The sequence below is a fragment of the Betta splendens genome, chromosome 8 (assembly GCF_900634795.4).
Source record: "Betta splendens chromosome 8, fBetSpl5.4, whole genome shotgun sequence".
Classification (NCBI taxonomy): Eukaryota; Metazoa; Chordata; class Actinopteri; order Anabantiformes; family Osphronemidae; genus Betta; species Betta splendens.
Genome location: NC_040888.2, coordinates 7,780,135 through 7,798,823, shown reverse-complemented (window position 1 = coordinate 7,798,823; position 18,689 = coordinate 7,780,135). Strand labels below are relative to the sequence as shown.

The following is an 18,689-nucleotide window of genomic DNA, read 5'->3' as shown; positions in this document are numbered from 1 at the left end:
GGGACTCGCTCTGCTCCTGTTCAAATTTGTATTTGCTCTCGTACAGTATTTACGGTTACGCGCACTGATCTGCTGCCTCTCCAGCTCAGGCCTTTCTCCCCCTGTCTGTGTTATTTATTAGAAGCCCATGCATATTTATACACAGGCCCAGCTTGAAACAGTAGCAGCATTGCTAACACAAACAGTGCGTTGGCTGTAACGCTCTGCAGATGCACACGGACCTGCCTGGAACTAAACTGTACTCCTTTCTCTTTATATGCAACGCATTTTGTCTAAATACGCTCAGTCCTTGTTGGATTTTCAGCCATGAAAACTTCAGTGGACTATCAGCCTGTTTGCATCAGCAGTGGTCCCATTAATCATCTACTTGAGTTTTTTTTGAGAGTAGACATTACAATAAAATTGATAGATTTAGCTTTTTTTCGTGAGGAATGATGTTTTGATCCGCCTCGTCTTTTATTCATGGGCATTACGTTCCTTCAAAGTGGGAAACCAAACATTACCAGCTTGTTACATCAGTTGGTAACAAGTTCAAGCTAAGAAAAAACCCATGATTTGGGTAGAACTGCACACGAGAGGGAGAAGAACATGGGTGTCACGTCATTCAAAGTGGCTCTAAAACTCCAGTCAAGACAAAAAGAAATCCAAAAATTCAAACTCAGAATGATATTTTTGCACCACTCTCCTTCAAAGAGCTCCTACACAGGCTGGAAGTGTGTTCCATCCATCCACACTGTCTGCCTGCGCAAGACCCGGTTCAATATTTCACCATCTCACCATCAACGGCGGTCAATAGCGCAACCCTCACGGCGCGCGCTGATCAACGTGACCCCGGCCCAACGCCGCGCTCTGATCTTAATGGTGTGGGCTGCGTGGGAATTAAAAGCAACGGGCCCGCGTCAACAGCAGATGCAAGTATCAATCACCCGCTGATGAATGAGGCCGCCGGGGGAACTTGAAAGAGGTTCTGCATCGGTGAAAGACCTGGTAAGTCTCTCGGAACGCGCCTCGTCCTTCAGCGGGATGTCAGAGCCAACCCGTTTCTGAGACAAAAGGATGCGATGATTGAATTCCTGCCTTCAGCAACAGAGAAACTCAACACTCGAGAGGATCGCGCGGGGCCAAGGTCAGTGAATTCGCATTCCGAAGCGTGGCTCCTCTGGTCCGTTCGCCTGTTATTGTTTTCCCTCTGAGCTCCCTGTGAAAAAATGTGCAGTCTGAAACATGGAAGGAATGCCGGAGAAGCATCGGTCGGAGAACTATCAATGAGCTGGACCGTAATCTATTACTCTGACGTTCCCGAGGATCAAAAGCAATGAGCTGCTGACTGTTTAATAAACTGCAAGCTTACACTGCAGTATGGTCTTAACTATGATTCATTACTGTCACTGGATCTTGTATGAAAATAAAAGAGGCGCCTGAGGAGGCTGCTGGATTCTCGCCACACTAAATTGCTGTAAATTGCCTCTGCATTACATGTAAAGACTTTCTGTGGAGCTCGTTTTCGGTTTCGGCTTCTTTTTTTTTCCATTTTACTACCAATTAAAAATGCATGGAAATAAGAGTTTTAAGATCTTTGTGAGTTGCCACAAGTTTACATTCTCAAGGCACGGTTTGATGTTTTATTCATTAATGTGTTTCCTCCCATCTCGGGTACAGAGGTATAGCCTAAGCTGACATGTTTCACTTCATGAGAGCCAAACTGCGCCCAATGTTCTCCAGCTCCTACAGAAACAGCTAAATGAACTCTTTACGACACTCGGGCTCCAGCCGAGAAGATAAAAGCTGTCGTATTGAGGCCAGCGGTCTGTAGAATGACCAGTGATGAAACTAGTCTACATCTAAAATACATCTTCAATGCGGAATTCTGTTTCATCTCGACCACTGAGGAGCTGAAGATGTTTGTTTAAAAAAAAAAAAAGAAAAACCAGCACCGCGTGTTGTTTTATTATGCGTTTTCATCTTCAGAAGGTGATGTTGCATTTTAAGGACCAGAATTAAAAAGGCGATGATTGGAGGAACAGATAGGTGGGAACTGAAGGATGCTGCTTCTCTCTCACTCACACACACTCACACACACACACACACACACACACGCGCGCGCGCACACACACACACACACACACACACACACACACACACACACACACACACACACACACACACACACACACTCACACACACTGCAGCAGCAGGACTCTGGTTTAGGGTGCTGCTCCGGTAAAAGCCAACGCTTGGCTGACTCATTACTGCACTGTGAGTATACTCATTAGTCAGTTTCTGTGGGCACTGAAAATAGCTTAAAAGTGCCTTTAAATGGTCCCCAAACTTTACTGTGTACCAAAGTGCTCAATTATTCTTCAGAGTATAGCATGATCTATAATTCATATTGCTCTGGTTCATTGTTATTCTCGGTGGTAAAAAGCAGAGTCTGGGGAATGTGATGAGGTCTCGTCTTACTGTTAATTAGCAGAGCACAGAGAACGGCGGCCCTTTTTTTTTTTTTTTTATCCTCTCGACTTGTCGCGAACGCGACACAAGGCCATTAGGTGAGCGGGGAAATTTCACTCGCCTCGATATCGCCGACACACAATATGTAGTTCACTTCTCATTTTTAATAGCGTCGACATCTCTTCACCCGGGAAGCGGCGAGGAAACGGTAGAAACGAAGCGAGACAGCAGCCCGCGCTTCAAGCAGTTCAAAGCCGCTGGATTTGGCCCAAGTTCAAGGTTTTATTCGACAGAAGGGTCTGAAAGATGCCTGGAAAGCTCCTAACATCATTAGTTATCCATATTAAAGCCAACAAATGTAAAGCTAATATGTGTGAATGCACAGGCCACGACGCAGAGGAACGTAATGATCAACCCAGCTCCGAGTCCATAAAGCACCACTTCACTCGCTGTCAGCGCTCAGGCTGATGTTTACGACGTAAATGCGGAGATCCAGCATTTGCATCTGCTTAATTACCGAATGCAGATGCTCTTGTGTTTCATTATGACATAAAATGGGCCCTTGACAAGTATCATTGACTTTATACGCGGGTGTTAAAAACATTTTCCGTGCATTCCTGCCACAGGATTCTCAGCGTCGACGGGGAGGTGAGTGAAAACCACATGATAAAGCGTTCCTTTTACAGATTGGATGGATATTAAAGAATCCCAAACCACATACATTAGGCTATTTCTTGACACCCCAGGACGTACTCGTGCATTTGGATAATATTCACTCATAAATAAATAATGGTGAAATGAGCAAACGCTTATGGGAGGATGTGGTTTGACATTCATTTTAGCCACTGCGCCCATGAACCTATGTATTATAGTGACAAAACTAGCTCCTAAACTAAACTACTACATGCAAAGCAGTGTTACGTCATAGTTGCATCTATTGTGCCGCTCATAAACTGTCTAATAGATGAACATATGACTTAAATGGCTGGAAATGACAACCCATTAAGTTCTAGTAGCTAATGTGGGAGCTATGAAGCAGGTGTAGCCAGAACATTATCTCCAGTTATGGTCCATTCCTGGATTTCCAGAGCTGCCGGAGTCCTGCAGTGGTATCTCATGCTGTCATTCTGATCCACTTCCAGGTTTCAATGGCTCCTTTTCTCAGACTCTGGTGAAAATTGCCAACTCTGGAGTTTCTGGGCTGACTTGTTATTTCTTTGCTCCTCTGTGGACCCTAGAAGTTTCCTTTTCACGCTGCTTGTTGATTATATTTTCCATAGAGAAATCGCTGAGGAGAAAAAAAAAAACGACAAAGATCCCAACAATGTTTTGTTGCAACAAAAACTGAATGTGATCTAATACAAGTGGATTATTTTCAAGAAGTGCTGCAACAATTTAATATTTATAATACACATATTTTATCAAACAACGCCCTGGGAACCTAATAATAAGAGAAATCAGTGCAACACTCCAACGGCACTGTTATTGAATGTCCACGCATGTAACACATCTATATTAAAATCAACTCACCTTTCAGGTGGCTCTGATCAAAATCAGGAAGAGTGACAATTTCTCTCAGTGCTAATCTCATCCGCTTTAGCTGAAGCCAGTAGGTAAAGCAGAGAAGAAAATGACGATGGGGAACAATAAAAATTCAATAAAATAAACAAGGAGCCATAAAGGCAGGGGTTCTCGATTTCTTTTGCAATTTCACGTGTCTTAAGCCGGCGACGGGCTGAATTTGCAGGTGCTGAGGCCTTCAGCGAGAGATCCGCCTCCACCCGAACCAGAACCAGAACCAGAACCAGATCCCCGGATCACTGAGCGCGGCGCCGACGCAGCTTCTCCCGGGGAGAGATCTCGACCATCAATCTCCGAGCTGTCGGCTACACTGACCCAGCAGACCCCGGATGAATCCCGCAGAAGACATCAGACAGGCGTCTTGTGGCGCGGTGACGCTTGATTTAGTGGTCTCTGGGAGGAGGGGGGGGCGGGCGGTAACAAACATCCGACGTGAAGGCGAATGTGCGATAAAGCTCAGCGGCAGAATTAATTGGCTGCTACGAGGAGAAACATGACAAAGCCCTGATCATCAGCATCATCCTTCCTCCTCTCCTCACAAAAACAACTGAGCTTGCAGAGTTTATGAGCGTCATCTCTTTGGATTGGACCTACATCCAGTTAGAAGCGGCCTCGGTGTGCACAGCTGTCATTGCTCCTCTTTTATAAGGCTCTCGGTAGCTGCGAGGCCCAGACACTTTATAATCTGTTATTACAGACAGGTTCGTGTCGGTGACCTTTAGCTGTGCCGGCACATGCATATTATGCTTAGGGTCTCTCACCCCTCGGCCAGTGCCTCTCTGTCTCTGTCTTCCCCCGGTCCTTCCCTTGAATTCCAACCTCCTTTTCCTGCTTTCGAAAAATCAATTATCATTGATTTTTCTACACTCGCCGGGGTGAAGTCAAAAGAGGGGACAAAGAAGATAAAACCACAGGCGAACGGCTGAAGTCAGTCTGTACTGTACCATGGGGGGGGCTGGTATGATTGTGAGGGTGGTGGGGGGTGGTGGTTGCTGGCACTGGAAAATAAGTGGACACGGTGTCCTCGCCGCTTACCAGGAAATTTCAAATGATTTCTGAGCAGGATCGTCGCCAGGAGCTGAGTGACTGTCCTGTTTCACGGCATAAACCAACATCTTGGCTCAGACCTAATTGAAAAGGGCCGAAAACGTACACGTACGTGTGTTTGAGCACTTCTGCTTAAATTAATATACTCACCAAAACGTCTGTAATATTTATCTGAATGCTTTGCTTTCATTACCACCAGTATCATAAAGGTCTTATTAACATGTGGACACTCCTGGAATAAAAAGCTAAGGTCAGACACGCTGGCATCAGCACATCAGCTTTTCATTCTGCAGCCAAAACAAAATTGAGACAATCCTGCCCAAAATTTAGAGCACCTCGTGTATTACGCAGCCTTGAGGTCTCAGATAATACAGTCTCGGCAGCAGCGAGACAGTGAGCAGTGGATTTGTGTGCTCACACGCTCGCCTTCCCCGGCCCCAAGTGGATCTAAACTGGATAAAGGGAATCTTTGAACATTAAAATAAAAACGCCTTCAAAATGTGCCTCATGCTGCTACAGCACATCTTGTGACAGCTGTGAGAATACTAATGTTCCTGTGGAGGCCGGCCCTGGAAGCTGAGCTCACTAGCGAGCGGTTACGCTTACTACTGGTGCAAGATGAGATCACGGGCATTCATGAAATTAATCAATCTGGAGGTTTTGGAAGAGCGACGCACAGAAGTCTTTCTGCTTATGTGGGATTTTAATTGTTGTGTGGGTGGAACGGCACCGAGGGCCGATTTGTTAGAGGAAAGCTCCCTCTAGTGCGAGAACGAGGACAACGAGCAGCGACAACAGCAGCTAAAATGTTTTTAATCTGATTTTAAGGTTCGTACTTGCATGGATAAACCAACAACGTATGTACAGATTTGTCCATTTGGAGAAATAAAAAAAAAAAAGTGCATATATGAAAACAAGAGAGAAAATAAATTAACATGGAAGACTATGACACAGTATAATAACCTACTAAACCGTCAGATTGTTCAGCTGTTATAAAAACAGACAAACGCTATTAGATTCCCGAATAGAAAATTATAAAAAAAGCTTCAGGCCAGTTCAGACAATGCGGATGTCAATAACAATCGCACAATGGCAATAAAGCATTGAGTATTTTACAAAACGCTTCATCAATGACACTTTTAAAAAAATACAAGGAAAAGACAAACTGGTCCGATGAGAAACATGTTCAAGTTGCACAATAGTGTTACTTTTCTGTTAGCTTAAAAACAAAATGAGGCTCATGACATTCATGATGGAGATCTTTAGTTTCTGTATCGTCTAAAGACTCAACCTACGGTTTACAATTTTTGTTTAAGGCTTCTAAAAAATGATCCTTTCACGTGTGTAGTGTTTACACATCTGTAGAGAGAAAAGCTTGTACATGAAGGGAAAAACCACGTACAAGCTCATCTGCAAAGCTGCAGATGAGCACATTAATTAATGATTTCGCCTTGAGAACGAATTGCTACTCTGCTCACAATAGCACATCATCTGTGTCACGACATTCAGAGTCTGATCCCGATCACCTTCTGCAGAGACGCCGCTGCAAGAACCGGATGAAGGTTTTAGTACCACAGAAAAGTGTCGCCTGCTTTAAAGCTGATGTTTGACGGCAATCAAGGTAATGATAAGAAACTTAACATTTACATTTGACTGTGAGGGTCAATTAATACTGTAATAGAAAACTATAAATCTACTGTTATTTATTGCATTCAGCTATACATTTGTTTTAATTGCATTTATCACAGACTGACCACAATTTGGAGGCGGATGATGCATTTTGCGGGTTCGCCAGCTGTTGGTACCTACGTGAATGGACGGGACACACACCGACACATACACATACACACACACACAGATTATCGCATCCATAGTATTGTCTTTGCTGGTGTACAACAGCTGGTGTACAAAAAGAATAACCGACGCTGAAGAAAGGAGCACCCGGAGCAAAACCAAAAGGAGAACAGAAACGTTACATCGTACGACGCAAGAAGTTAATAGTTCATATAGATAAGACTTTAAGATCAATCCTTACAACTATACATGTGACATATTTTGTGATTTACAGTTGAAAAACATCAGGAGAGTGTGCAAAACAAGCAACATAACATACCAGCCATGCTCTGCTCTACTGTACACGGCTGCAGACTCTTGCATAGTTAATGAAAGACATGCATTAGCGTCGTCATGCATCGCTGCATTCCTTCCTTACCCTTAATTCTGTACACTACTACTGCAGGGAGGAAAGCTCAGGTAGCAGACTAACACACGTAAGAAGACATCTTGTGTTTGGGCTGACTGGATATTTGACTCTACGTAACCGCGATTCTTCTAATTAGCGAGCGCCAAACGATTCGGTTCCGAACGACCGTGTGCTGGTCACAGCAGGCTCATGACTGGGAGACAGCAATTAGAGGTTGGGTTCGTCACCACGTGAGCAGGTTCCTGAGACGACGACAGGACCCGAGCGATGCCACAGAAATCAAAGCTCTACACCGGCCTCTGCACAAACGTGGTGAGGCGCCACAGACCGCCCGACTCCATCCAACCCAATCTAATCTTACACGCTGTGAAATTAAAACAGGCAGTGTGGTGGATACAAACACAAGAGAAGAAGGCTGCACATTTCATTTTAGTTCGGTTTTAAAAAGTTTGGTTGGATGCGATATGGTCTCAAGGTACGACTCCTCTTATATAGTGGAAGGAATATACAGTACGACTGACTACTAATCTCTGTTTAATGCCCTAGAGAGCTAAAGTGAAGGGGAACCACATTCTAATGCACTGGGGTTTGGCTACATGTCTGGATGATCCACTGCTCACAGGAATAATGGCATGATCCAGCTCTGAAATGCTCACCAACCACTAGAGCCTAATTACAGACATTTACAACACGCAAACATGAAGAAGTGAACGTCAAAAGAAGAAAACCACACAAACGTCCCCTGCTTTGATCCAAAGTGCCATGCAGAGGTTCCTGATGGGTCACGTTACGTAGAAAAGAGCAGCTACAGGAGGACCACTGGGGTGAAACCATAAGGATGTTACGTCTGTGACGCCATCGGTGGCGAGTCTTCGTTTAAAGAGTTCTGCACTGAGTGCTCTTGTAGCACAGGTTCCCTACGTCTGATCACGTAGCTCATCGAAGCTCCATAGTTCCCTCTGAGGACGCTGCTCTAATGTTAGGTCACTGAAGGTCATTTCAGTGTTAATCAGTATTGCTTAAGTAGTGAAAAGCACTGGAGCAAAGCGATGCATAACTTATGCCTGTTGTTTATGGGGCAAAGCCAGTCTTCTCAACACACCGCAGTTAAAAGTAAAGTAAAACACCACAGGGGAGTCAGGCTTGCAGCAAATGCCGCGTAGAACGTTTGCTGCTCACAGAGTAACAACCCTGATGGTTTACATTAAGTGGTGCGTCCTCCAAAACCATCTGAGAACCAATGTAAACCTGGTAGATGCTACAGAGAAAGCTCAAAGTCAACCATTATGTTAATGCTTGAGAACTGCTTACTAATGCTTGGATGTAACATACAACATACACTATGCTGGTATATAAAGTATGAAACTACAGGTAGAGCGTTTCCACAATAATAAACCTCCAGCAGCCAACGTGGCCGCTTCACTGCCTCTGGCCCCGACTACTGCAACGCTACAACGCTGCCCGATAGCTGGACAACTGCTGGGAGACAATGGGAATGAAGTTGTGGGATTAATTAAGTAGCTCATTACAAATGTTCTGTTTCAGCCTGATAAAGAAGGGGAAAAAAAGTGCGGAACAAAGCGCCGGCCTCTCCAGCGGAGGCGCGGCCGGTTGAGATAAACGCCGCCGACGGGCTTCTAGTTCACTGAAGTGAGTGGTCAGGGTTCGGCTCGTGCTCGGTGAACAAACAATGCAGCCAGAGGAGCAGTGGTCTGTAGAAGCACCAGGTGTAGGGCTGAACCCTGAAAGGTTGAGATGAATGTACCATTTTACCATTTCAAGTCTAAGGCCCGATGCTGCTGTGGGGGGGGTGTTAAATATGCACGTGTGTGTGTGTGCATCTACTGGCAGTTTATCCAAGCGATTCAGGTGAGTTCCATCCTGTCATAAAGGTGAACGAGGCTGAATCAAACGGCTGAATTGAGCTGCGGTTGACGTGTCTATTATAACACCGAGATGGTTTCTCTTTTCTCGTTCGCGCCATTTACCTCAGCCTCGGGGTTGAACCGAATCAAAGGAATCGTTCTCTGTGCAACGTAATTCAGCGCGACGACGGCACGAGGCGCCAGCCTCCAAAAACCAGCGTTCAATGGAACCGGCGTCTCTCTGAAGGGCCTTCGATCACGCGTCACGTTCGGGATTTATTGCGACTATTGTTTCATCGGGCTCCGAAACTTAAATCAACTCTCCAAAAAGTGCGAACAACACAACTTCCCCTCCGTGATGCATGAATAATACGCCGTCACTCGCTTCCACCGACAAAATCGAAAGGCGCTTAAGATCGTTTTCATCTCGCTTCGACGCATTACATTAGCGTGAGCCACATCCAGGTTGGACATATAGATATTTGCCTATGTATTATATAATGAATATATATATAATGAAATTTAAAGGGTTCCATTCCAAAACACAACGTCCCTTTCATAATAAATGTAGTTCATTTCATAACTATTTAATAAAATACATCACTATCAAAAAACTCCTAGTATTAAACAAAAATAAAGTTTAGAAATATTGTAACATTCGTTTCAATTTGTAAGTTTTACTTCTCACTGATAAATCTGATTGACTTTTATTTACAAACTACTACAACTCAGCCACAATTATACTGAAGAGAACTCATTCGTAATAGAGTGCACGTGTCAATATTTGTCCGGAGACTAATATTAATGTCACGCATCTGTCGGGAATTGGCAAAGCGGTTTCAAGCATCAACCGCCGTCATTACTGGAAAAAGACTATTTAAAATCGGTTCAACGGGTTTTTCTTGTACGCCACGCGAGGTGAATGAGCCGACTAACCCTTATTTGCTTTACTTTTCAGCTGAAGCATTTGGAAAAAAAACAAAACGAAGGAGGAATAAGAGGATTTTCAGATTCCAGTAGAGGTGTGTCGGCTGTCGCACACTGCGCCGTGCAGCAGCCGAATGCCTCCGTGTGCGGCAGGGCGGCGTCAGGCTGGACGCTGTCTCGCCTGACCACTGCGCTTTGTCGCTTCCATCGAAAGCCCATCTAAGCAACGCACGCTGCAACTACTCAGTCGGCGGCCGACATTCAAACCTCAAGGCCGTCGTTTCTGTAGTTTTCTGTAGCCAGTTTTAAAAGAGGAATAACATCAAAAATGTCTCTTTACAAATCCTGCCGTCTGCCGCTCACTGAAACCTAGGCACAAAAAAACAGCTGCATTATGGAAGTTGAATGGATTTGCCTACTGTGGATATCGTATCATTGAGGCCTCTGTGTTATACGTGCAGGAGATTGCATGCTTGAAGACAGCTTTCGGGAAGACGCCATCCTTTGCAGAGGCTTCTTCCCGTTGGTGGGGGAGTTCAGACTCACTTCAGAAGTGGAAGACTTGGACTTGCCTACATTTAACAGAGTGCGACTGAGCGAGCTGGAGGGCTTGGAAGACTCCTTTGTCTCTGACTTTGTCTCCCCTCTGTGAGTCTCTGCGGGCGCCTTTGAAAGGGCGGCGTCCCCCGTCTTCCCGTCGGCGCCGGTCTCCTTGGCCTGAGCGTTCGGCTTGCACATCCTCTCCGAGGCCTTTTTGGCGAGCAAGGAGCTCTTCCCCAAGTCGGCCGACCGGCGGCTCTCTCTTTGTCGGAGGGCGCTCTTGAAGAACGACAGGCCTTTTTCCTCCGACTTGCCGCTGCGCTGCAGATCCCGGGTGGAGACGCTCGGCGAACGCAGGCTGGTGACGGAGGAGCTGCTGCTGGAGCTTCTCACCGACCTCCTTTCAAGTCGGGTGCTTTCGCCGCTCTTGGAGAGCGAGCGGGCTATGGAGGTGCTGCGGAGGCTGTCGGCCAGGGGGCTGGTGTGCATAGAATCCCTGCTGTAGCTCCGTTCCACCAGTCGTTTCCGGCTGCTCATGGAGCCTTTGTCTTTCTCTGCGACGCTGGAAGTCTTCTTTGTAGTTGGTGAGGGAGAGGCTGAGGACTGAGGTGTGGTGCGGGCACATGGCTTGTGTTGCGGTGTCCCATCTATAGGCTTATTGGCCTCCTTTGTTTTGGCTGGAGTCCCACTGGGTGTTGAGGTGCTTTTCTTGGTATTCCCACTCTTTTCTTTAGCACTGCTGGCCTTCTTGCCTTTGACAGGTGTGCTGGAAGGCGTCTCAGACGAGGTCTTGTAAGTTGAGCACAAACGCCTTTTGGACGTTTTCTCTTGCTCCGCCTTCTTTGAGGAACCTGTGCTTTCTGCCTTTGATGCGAATCCTCCGATACTGCTCTTGCGTTTCTGTTCTTTAGAGGGAGTGGATTGAGTGGATAGTATGTTTTGGTCTATAGCGGTGATCTGGTTGTTGTTTTCAGTTGGCTCAGTCTTCGTGCTCTTCTTTTCCACTGGAGTGGGAGCCCTGCAGTACATCATGTCGAGGAAGCGCTTATTGTTGTCCTGCTCACTGAAGTTGCTCTCCATCATGGACAGGGGAGTCCTGCTGCCAAAATAGCGTTCGTGTCTACTATAGCTGCCAAAGCAAGACGTGGAAACCTTGTCGTCACAGGCCTCTCCTATCCTCTCTAGTGGTGGTGAACACCGAGAGTCGAGAGAGAAACGTGAGGGGGAATTGGATCTCATGTGCAACTTGGCAGAGAGAGACCAAGACGGCTTTATGCTACTGTCACTGAAGGCCAGAGGACTGGCGATGGACGATCTGGAGGACAGGCTCTGACGCTGAATACTCCTTACAAAAGGACGAACAGAGAATCCTCCTAAAAAAATACATTTAGGAAATAAATGTTAAAGCTTTCACTGGATTATAAGTGTCCAAAATAAACAGCGTGGCAACAGCGTTTGTTTAAATGGAATTTGTGTTTTGTTTCTGAATGTATGAAGGTTGGAGGTTTTTTATTAACTTTAAACCCCCAAGGGGATGATACTAACATTGTCTTCTGTAGAGCTCACTTTTGTATCACGCACAAACATCAGCCCACGCCAACATCTGTCTCCGTTTAGTTTCAATTGGTATAAGAGGCTTCTTGTGGTCAAGAATGTTGGCTGGCTCATCTCTTGTCAGATGTCATTATATTTTCTGCATCATACTAGCAATATTAATTCTTACTTGAAAATTTCACTATGTATTTTTGGAGTTAGAATGAGTAAGTTCTGGTGAGACTTAAGCAACTCAGAGAAAGCTTAGCAGCATCTTTATGCCCAAACAGACACATAGTCAGGAGAAGGAAAATTTTGGTGCAAAACGTATGAGAAAATCTGACACCTGTAATCGCATACAGTAAAAAAAAAAGGACAAATAGAGGCACTTTCTTACCATCATCCTCATTACGTTCTACCGGGAACTCTACAGATTCAGCCAGTGAAGCCAGAGAGGTGCGTCTGGACGAGGCTCCGGAGGCTAAGCTAGCGGGTCTGCTACCAGGCAACCTGTTGATCCAGTGATCACACAATGATGAACTGGTGGATCCTGTGTGAAAAGACAATGACATGTCAGTCTCACTTTAATCTTACAACATTTCTCTAGAAAACTCAATATAGCAAACAACAGTAAAAATAAGCGCTACAGACCAGCAACAGAGCTGTTGGCCGACCAGGAGGGAATCGCTGTCCTCCTCTGGTAGAACAGTATGTAGGCAGTCTGCTGACACACGGCATCATCCGCTATTGGGGAGACTTCACTATCATCAAAGCAGTACCACTGACCGTCAATGGAGTTCTTGCAGTAAGCTGCAAGCAGAAAGCAAAACAATACTGAATGGTCTGCAGTAATGATAAAGGCAGTACCGCTCTTTCCCACTGTTTTCAGTATTACCTGTGTAGTGACCACCGTGCATATTCCCATGATGGTTGCAAACAGCATACAGGTCATAGAGGTAGTCGTCGGGGTTTCTTCCCAGACCGTACGGTCGTCTCCACGGTGACCAGTGGGAGGGCAAACTCCAGCTGCTCTGACTTCTCTTAACCACATGCGGTGCCATGTCCATGCCCATCAGGGGAAACCTCACCATGTTCTGCATCTTCACTCTACGGTCTCCCTCCTGAAAGAGCAGCAGCAACCATGGGCCAGAAATGATTAAATATTCAAGTCTTTTAATCCTAGAGGGAAAATACTTTGCACACTCCAATAGACAAAAAAAAACATTACATCTATTAATAACATAGGATCTGGTCAGAATCCCAGAGGGTGCAAATAATAATGAATGTTCTTACTCTCAATGAGCTGAGAGTATGTTTGGCTTCATATTTAATGTAATATATGTTTACATGTGCTAAAATACCTGTCTGAATCGCTTGAGATGCAAAATGAGCACATCGGGCAGAGTCCACAGGCTGAGCTTAATGCGGCCCTGCTGCAGCTGCTTGCAATGAGGACATCGCCAGGCATCGTCTGGGGCCAGCTGAAACACATGCAGCCCAGGCACAAGCCATCAAGTACAAGCTCCGACCACACTGTTCATAAAATAGGAGGAGGCCCCAGCTTTTCCTGCTCCACATTCACAGGCAAACCTAAACCACAGCGTATGTGCGAGTCTGCGCCCGGCCCCACATACCTAGTGTGCTCCAAGAATAACACCAGGAGTCAAAAAGTAAAACCATAGCAAAGGAAACACGCAGGGAGGCGTGCGTGAGGCCTCCTGAGGATACACTCAACACTCACATGCATCAATGCACCACTACAATTTGCTCATTAATGTCAGATTACTACCACTTGGGCAACATGTGGAACCTGAATCTGGTACCTGCTCTTCCTTTGTGTACAGCTGAAAACACTGAGCAAGGGTGCAGGCCTGTGGCTGATGATGCTGCTCCCTGTGCAGATACACGCTCTCTGCGTCAGGGATGTACTCCTCCTCAGTGTGTCCAAACAGGCTGTGAAAACAAGGAGCGGCGTTTAAGCGCCCGGCCCTCCATCGCCATGTCTAGTGTTCTGGGATTTAAAATACTGCTCGCAGTGAAACTATGGAATATTAATAATTCACGCTTACTAGTCCTTGGTCTCTTTGTCCCACTCTACCACAATCTTCACATGCGGTGGCCCTCCTTGTCCACAGGACTTGAATGCTCTGCAGATAAAATGAAGTAGGTGTCATTTATAACAGAAACCAGATTAGTAATAACCTCATGTAGCGTATTTTAGTCTAACAGCCTTCAATAATAAATAAAGTGATACTGTCTTATAAGCATAGATCAATCGATAGAACACATCTCGCTTCAGTTCCATTCACACGACCGAGGCTGTCTTTCATTTGTCACCTTTGTGCCAAAGAACAGGTTAAACAGTCAGGATTCTGTTATGACATGTTATCTACAGAGTCTCTGAGCCTGAGGCCTCTGTGTAATAAGAAGAATTAGGAAATACATGAATATCATTTTGACCTCACCCTAGTACCTAGGAATATTCCTCCCTGTCCTGCTCTACAGTGTACGTGTCTATAGTTTTCAGCTTTCAACACTTTATACATATTCAATATACAAACAGATGAGACAAAAACCATCATGAATCATTCAAAACACGTTGCTGTGCTGGGCTTCTAAAAAGGACTGTACTACTATACTACAGGCTACTGTATCTGATTTCACTGCATTGTGGCTCTATCCCATCGGGTGAAATATTTGGCTGACTTCGACTGGATGTAATGGAAATGGAAAACATAAAACATTCAAAATAAAGTCTCCGATAACTAATTATATAGTTAATGAATAGAATAAGGAATTTTAGAAGTGACCTTTCCACAGTTGGGTGACACAGTGGTCTCTCATCTTGGGGAAGGAGGTAGGTGATACCAACGACGCCAACCACCCGAAGACTGAAAGGTCCCACCTACAGAGCAAGACAGAGGTTGTCACATAAAGAATGAATTTGTATTCAGAGATTCTGTTTGCTGAGTCTCTCCACACAACTTCTCATTTTATACTTGCTTACGGTGCTGCTTTAAATTATTAACTGTATATTTGACATATGCGGCAGACTATTCTTTCTTCCTACCTGAATGTAGACCCCAGGCCTCAAAAGATGACGCATTTTCTCCAGGATCTCTTTTTGCAGAGTATCCCAGGTCACAGTGCGCTCCATGTACAGTACAAAGGGCAGGCCAAACCTAATGAAAGGTGCAGAATGACCTTCACTGATCCATCACGACTTGATATTTCCAACATGCATTAATGCATTATACCGTACGATGAGATTGTTTACCTTTTTCCCTGGTGACCGGTACAAGCTCGGTTACAAACCAAAAGAATCATTTTCTCAGGTCCCAGGTTTTTATTTGGTGATGCAGTCACAGGGGTCATGGCCCCCTGCATGAAAGACGGAGTCCTGCTGATTTCAGTCCCATATTTCAAGTTGTTGTGATTCAGATTTGCCAGAAGGCTTCCTGAAAAAGGCGCATTGAATAGTTTTATTTATTAAATTTAAAGAGTAGAATGGTTCCTGCTTTGACTCAGAAAAGATTTATACCCCTTTTTGTGCGGATGTTTTCCAGTTTGAAGGTCTCTGGTGTCTCAAAGGCAAAGATGGAATCGCTTTCTTGAATGATGTCTAGATCATCGTCATCATCACAAAAGGAACGGTGAAAGCCATCATAGTACATTTCAGTTAAAACAAACTGAGATAAAGGAGAAAAAAGAGAATGAAAATCAAAAAAATGTTTGCATTTTTTCAGATACCACTTCATCATATTTATTTTGCTTTCATAAAAGTCTGTTCAATATGACATCATATCCCACCTTAGCTACCATTCATCTTTACTCTCAGCATCTCATACTGCCCTTTCACTCAGCAGTTGCCAACCACAGCCTGCGTATTGAGCTCGTTCTATAAAAAGGCTGGGTTTATTGGGACCTACTGCACAGAGGTACAACCTGCTTTAGGAAGACTGAGCCTACTCTCTGCCAACTGTAATATAGTCTCTCTGTGTCAGACCCTGAGCTGATAAGTGACAAGAATAGCACCTGGTCCATTGGGATCTTGGTCTCACGTGACACAGCATCTCTGAGGCGGTAGACGGTGCTTTTGATGGGAACAGCAACTCCGATCCTCATGCAGTGAGAGTACTTCCCCTGGTAGACTACTGTCACATACAGGGGCCTGAAAAAGGTTCAAACAAATAAAACAACTAAAATACTTCCTTGACCTAGCTTAGTGTGCATGCAGGGTTACCCTGGACAAAACAAACTTTTATTACTATTATACAAACACTTTGAAATATGCCTCACATCCCAACAAGACAAGGAACAACATTTTGCCCTGCCTCCCTTCCCTTTTATTTCCTGTACTACAGAACAATAACGCTGTCATTTTGGTTTGAAATATTGATGATCCCGCCTCTCGTATCTATTAACTACCAGTTAAACCAGTACTAGTCTCCAACAGTCATCATCATTTACAGTACTGCTGTAGAACAGCTCGGCAGATTTACTCACCGTGTGTGTGGTAGTGGGATTGGTAAAGAGATGCAAAGGAAGGGATCGAAGGTGTTGCTCTGCTTTTGGCAATGTGGGCAAGTAAGAGAAGACCTGTTGGGAAAAAAACATCTTGATACAGCAGATACATAATATGGCCGTGTTGGCAAAACAGAGACATTAGTTGTGGTATGATATTTACCTATACTGCGCCTGAAACAGTTCTTGTACAAATGAGCCAGCAGAGAGGGGAGGAGACGGTCCCTCTATGCTTTGGTCATCTTCTTCAATAGGTGGCTGAACAAACATTAAAAGGTTTTACTAATCTATATATTAGCATTATTTATGTTTACACAGCATTTATTTTTTTATGTTGTGTTCTTTTTGACTGGTTCTAACCAAACACATGGGAACAACACCAGGCAAGCAGACCCTCAGTTTCACCTTTATGGGGGGCCTGATGTTTGGGTTGACGGTGTTTATGTCCTCGTGTACTCTGTCCAGCAGCCACAGCAGAAACTCTTGAGCATCGTGCTGAGCGTTACCTTTAAACTGCGTGGCATTTTTTGACACAACATTCTGGAAGGAGCAGCACATACGTGAGGTCATGAACTTTAACAAGTCAAATTCAAATCACAACAAAACACCAAAATGAGCTTTTCCAACAGGCAGCACTTCATTTTAATGAAATCATGATTACTGATTGCAAAACACAATGACAGTCAACTCGTAAGATCATTCTGCTTGATGTGATGGCTTATTTTGCGCTTACCTTAAAATCCCTGCTGTGCTGCGGCGTATACTCAAACGTCCATAAAGCCCGCACAAGTCCAGACAGCTGCTCTGTAACTTCCCCTTTGGCCAAAGGTCCCTTCATCTGCAGATGGACGCCATTTGTCTTTGGTTTGTCCTCATCCAGCTCCTCCTCGCCTCTATAGTGCTCCAGAACGAGGTACTCAGCAAACAGTTCCGTGTTACTGAGGCACTGCAGGATTGCATTCATGAAGCAGGTATTGCCGTGGTTCTTGAGACCTGACACTCCTGGGACCCTCTCTCCAGACAGGAACCCCCCCAGTTCCCCCTCGTCCATGGCCACATCTTTACTTCCAGGTTTATATGTGGTGAAGCCTCCATCATCTTTGTCATCCTCTGCTTGAACTTCAGATCCAAAGTGCGATAGCGCCGTCAGTGTCCTCAGGATTCTGCTCATAAAACTGCCCACGGAGCGGACCGAGCCTCGTCGGAACAGCTTCTTGCTGAAGCTCGACTTCTTGTCCTTGGTGGCGGCTTTGCAAGACATGATTCCCCTTTCACGTGGGTACGAGTCAGGCTGATGTGAACTCCAGAGGGAGGTCCATTTCGGCGGCTACTGAGCGCTGCTCCATCTCAAGGCGCGCAGACGGCAGCGACTCCAGCTCATCCGCGTCGTGGCTCACGCTGCTGGCAGCGCTGGGTGTGTTAGCTAACCTTAGCTTGTAATAACATTTCGACAGAGAGGCTCTGTTAAAGCATGCCGCGGTTTAAGTCCACTTATCAAACGTTAGCGTGGGGCGCACTGCAGAAACGCCGCCCGACGCCAGACTCCCAGGAAGTTAAAACACCAGCATAAACATGGCTGTTTACTTGCTCCAGAGTTACCTTGTGTTTGCGCTTTCACTCACTGCCCCGCAGCAATGAATCAACATCAGTTGTGCTGAGAGGACAGCAGCGTCGACGCTAGCCAAATTAGCTAACGCTAGACCTGGCTACAAAAACAAAGGGTCCCAGAAGCGGCGACAGTCCGCCTGAGGCCGGAGCTGCGTGACAGTCCGCCGCAGAATGCAGAAAGCCGCGGGCAAACTAAAAGAAGTGCATCGAAAATCCCTGCTGCATGAATGCATTTCTCACATATTTGGAGACAGATTCGGGCTAAGCTACCAGGATCGTTTTACTTCATCTTCTTCTTCGGCTGTTTGTGTCGGTAGCTGAGCAACCGTTTTGCATACGCGCTACCTCCATCTAGTGGACAGACGGAGAACAACAACCTGACTGGGAAATCAAACTACACTTACCATGTT

At 45.4% G+C, this 18,689-nt stretch overlaps 1 protein-coding gene across 2 annotated transcripts; it reads right to left on the bottom strand.

Moving 5' to 3' along the window:
- Positions 1 to 5,876: 5,876 nt before the first annotated feature.
- usp31 (ubiquitin specific peptidase 31) lies at positions 5,877 to 18,689 on the bottom strand. Of its 2 annotated transcripts, XM_055510855.1 has the most exons (17): positions 17,405 to 18,689; positions 17,077 to 17,211; positions 16,835 to 16,929; positions 16,654 to 16,746; positions 16,183 to 16,318; positions 15,689 to 15,836; positions 15,425 to 15,605; positions 15,218 to 15,329; positions 14,958 to 15,052; positions 14,217 to 14,294; positions 13,971 to 14,100; positions 13,509 to 13,628; positions 13,043 to 13,268; positions 12,799 to 12,957; positions 12,545 to 12,697; positions 10,534 to 11,987; positions 5,877 to 10,443 (listed from the first exon to the last, which is right to left on the bottom strand). In XM_055510855.1, the coding sequence occupies exons 1-17, from the start codon at positions 17,930 to 17,932 to the stop codon at positions 10,411 to 10,413; spliced, it is 3,876 nt and encodes a 1,291-aa protein (XP_055366830.1). In that variant the 5' UTR covers positions 17,933 to 18,689; the 3' UTR covers positions 5,877 to 10,410. The 2 variants fall into 2 exon arrangements, with proteins under 2 accessions (XP_055366830.1, XP_029015059.1); XM_029159226.3 differs by having other exon boundaries at positions 5,877 to 11,987; positions 17,405 to 18,686.

What these genes read in the sequence shown, in the direction of transcription:
- usp31 (XM_055510855.1), bottom strand. Translation starts at nt 17,932, where the DNA reads ATGTCTTGCAAAGCCGCCACCAAGGACAAGAAGTCGAGCTTCAGCAAG. An exon ending in GGCCTGGGGTCTACATTCAG is followed by an intron (nt 15,053 to 15,217) that starts GTAGGAAGAAAG and finishes CTTGCTCTGTAG; the next exon opens with GTGGGACCTTTCAGTCTTCG. An exon ending in ATCTCAAGCGATTCAGACAG is followed by an intron (nt 13,269 to 13,508) that starts GTATTTTAGCAC and finishes CTGCTCTTTCAG; the next exon opens with GAGGGAGACCGTAGAGTGAA.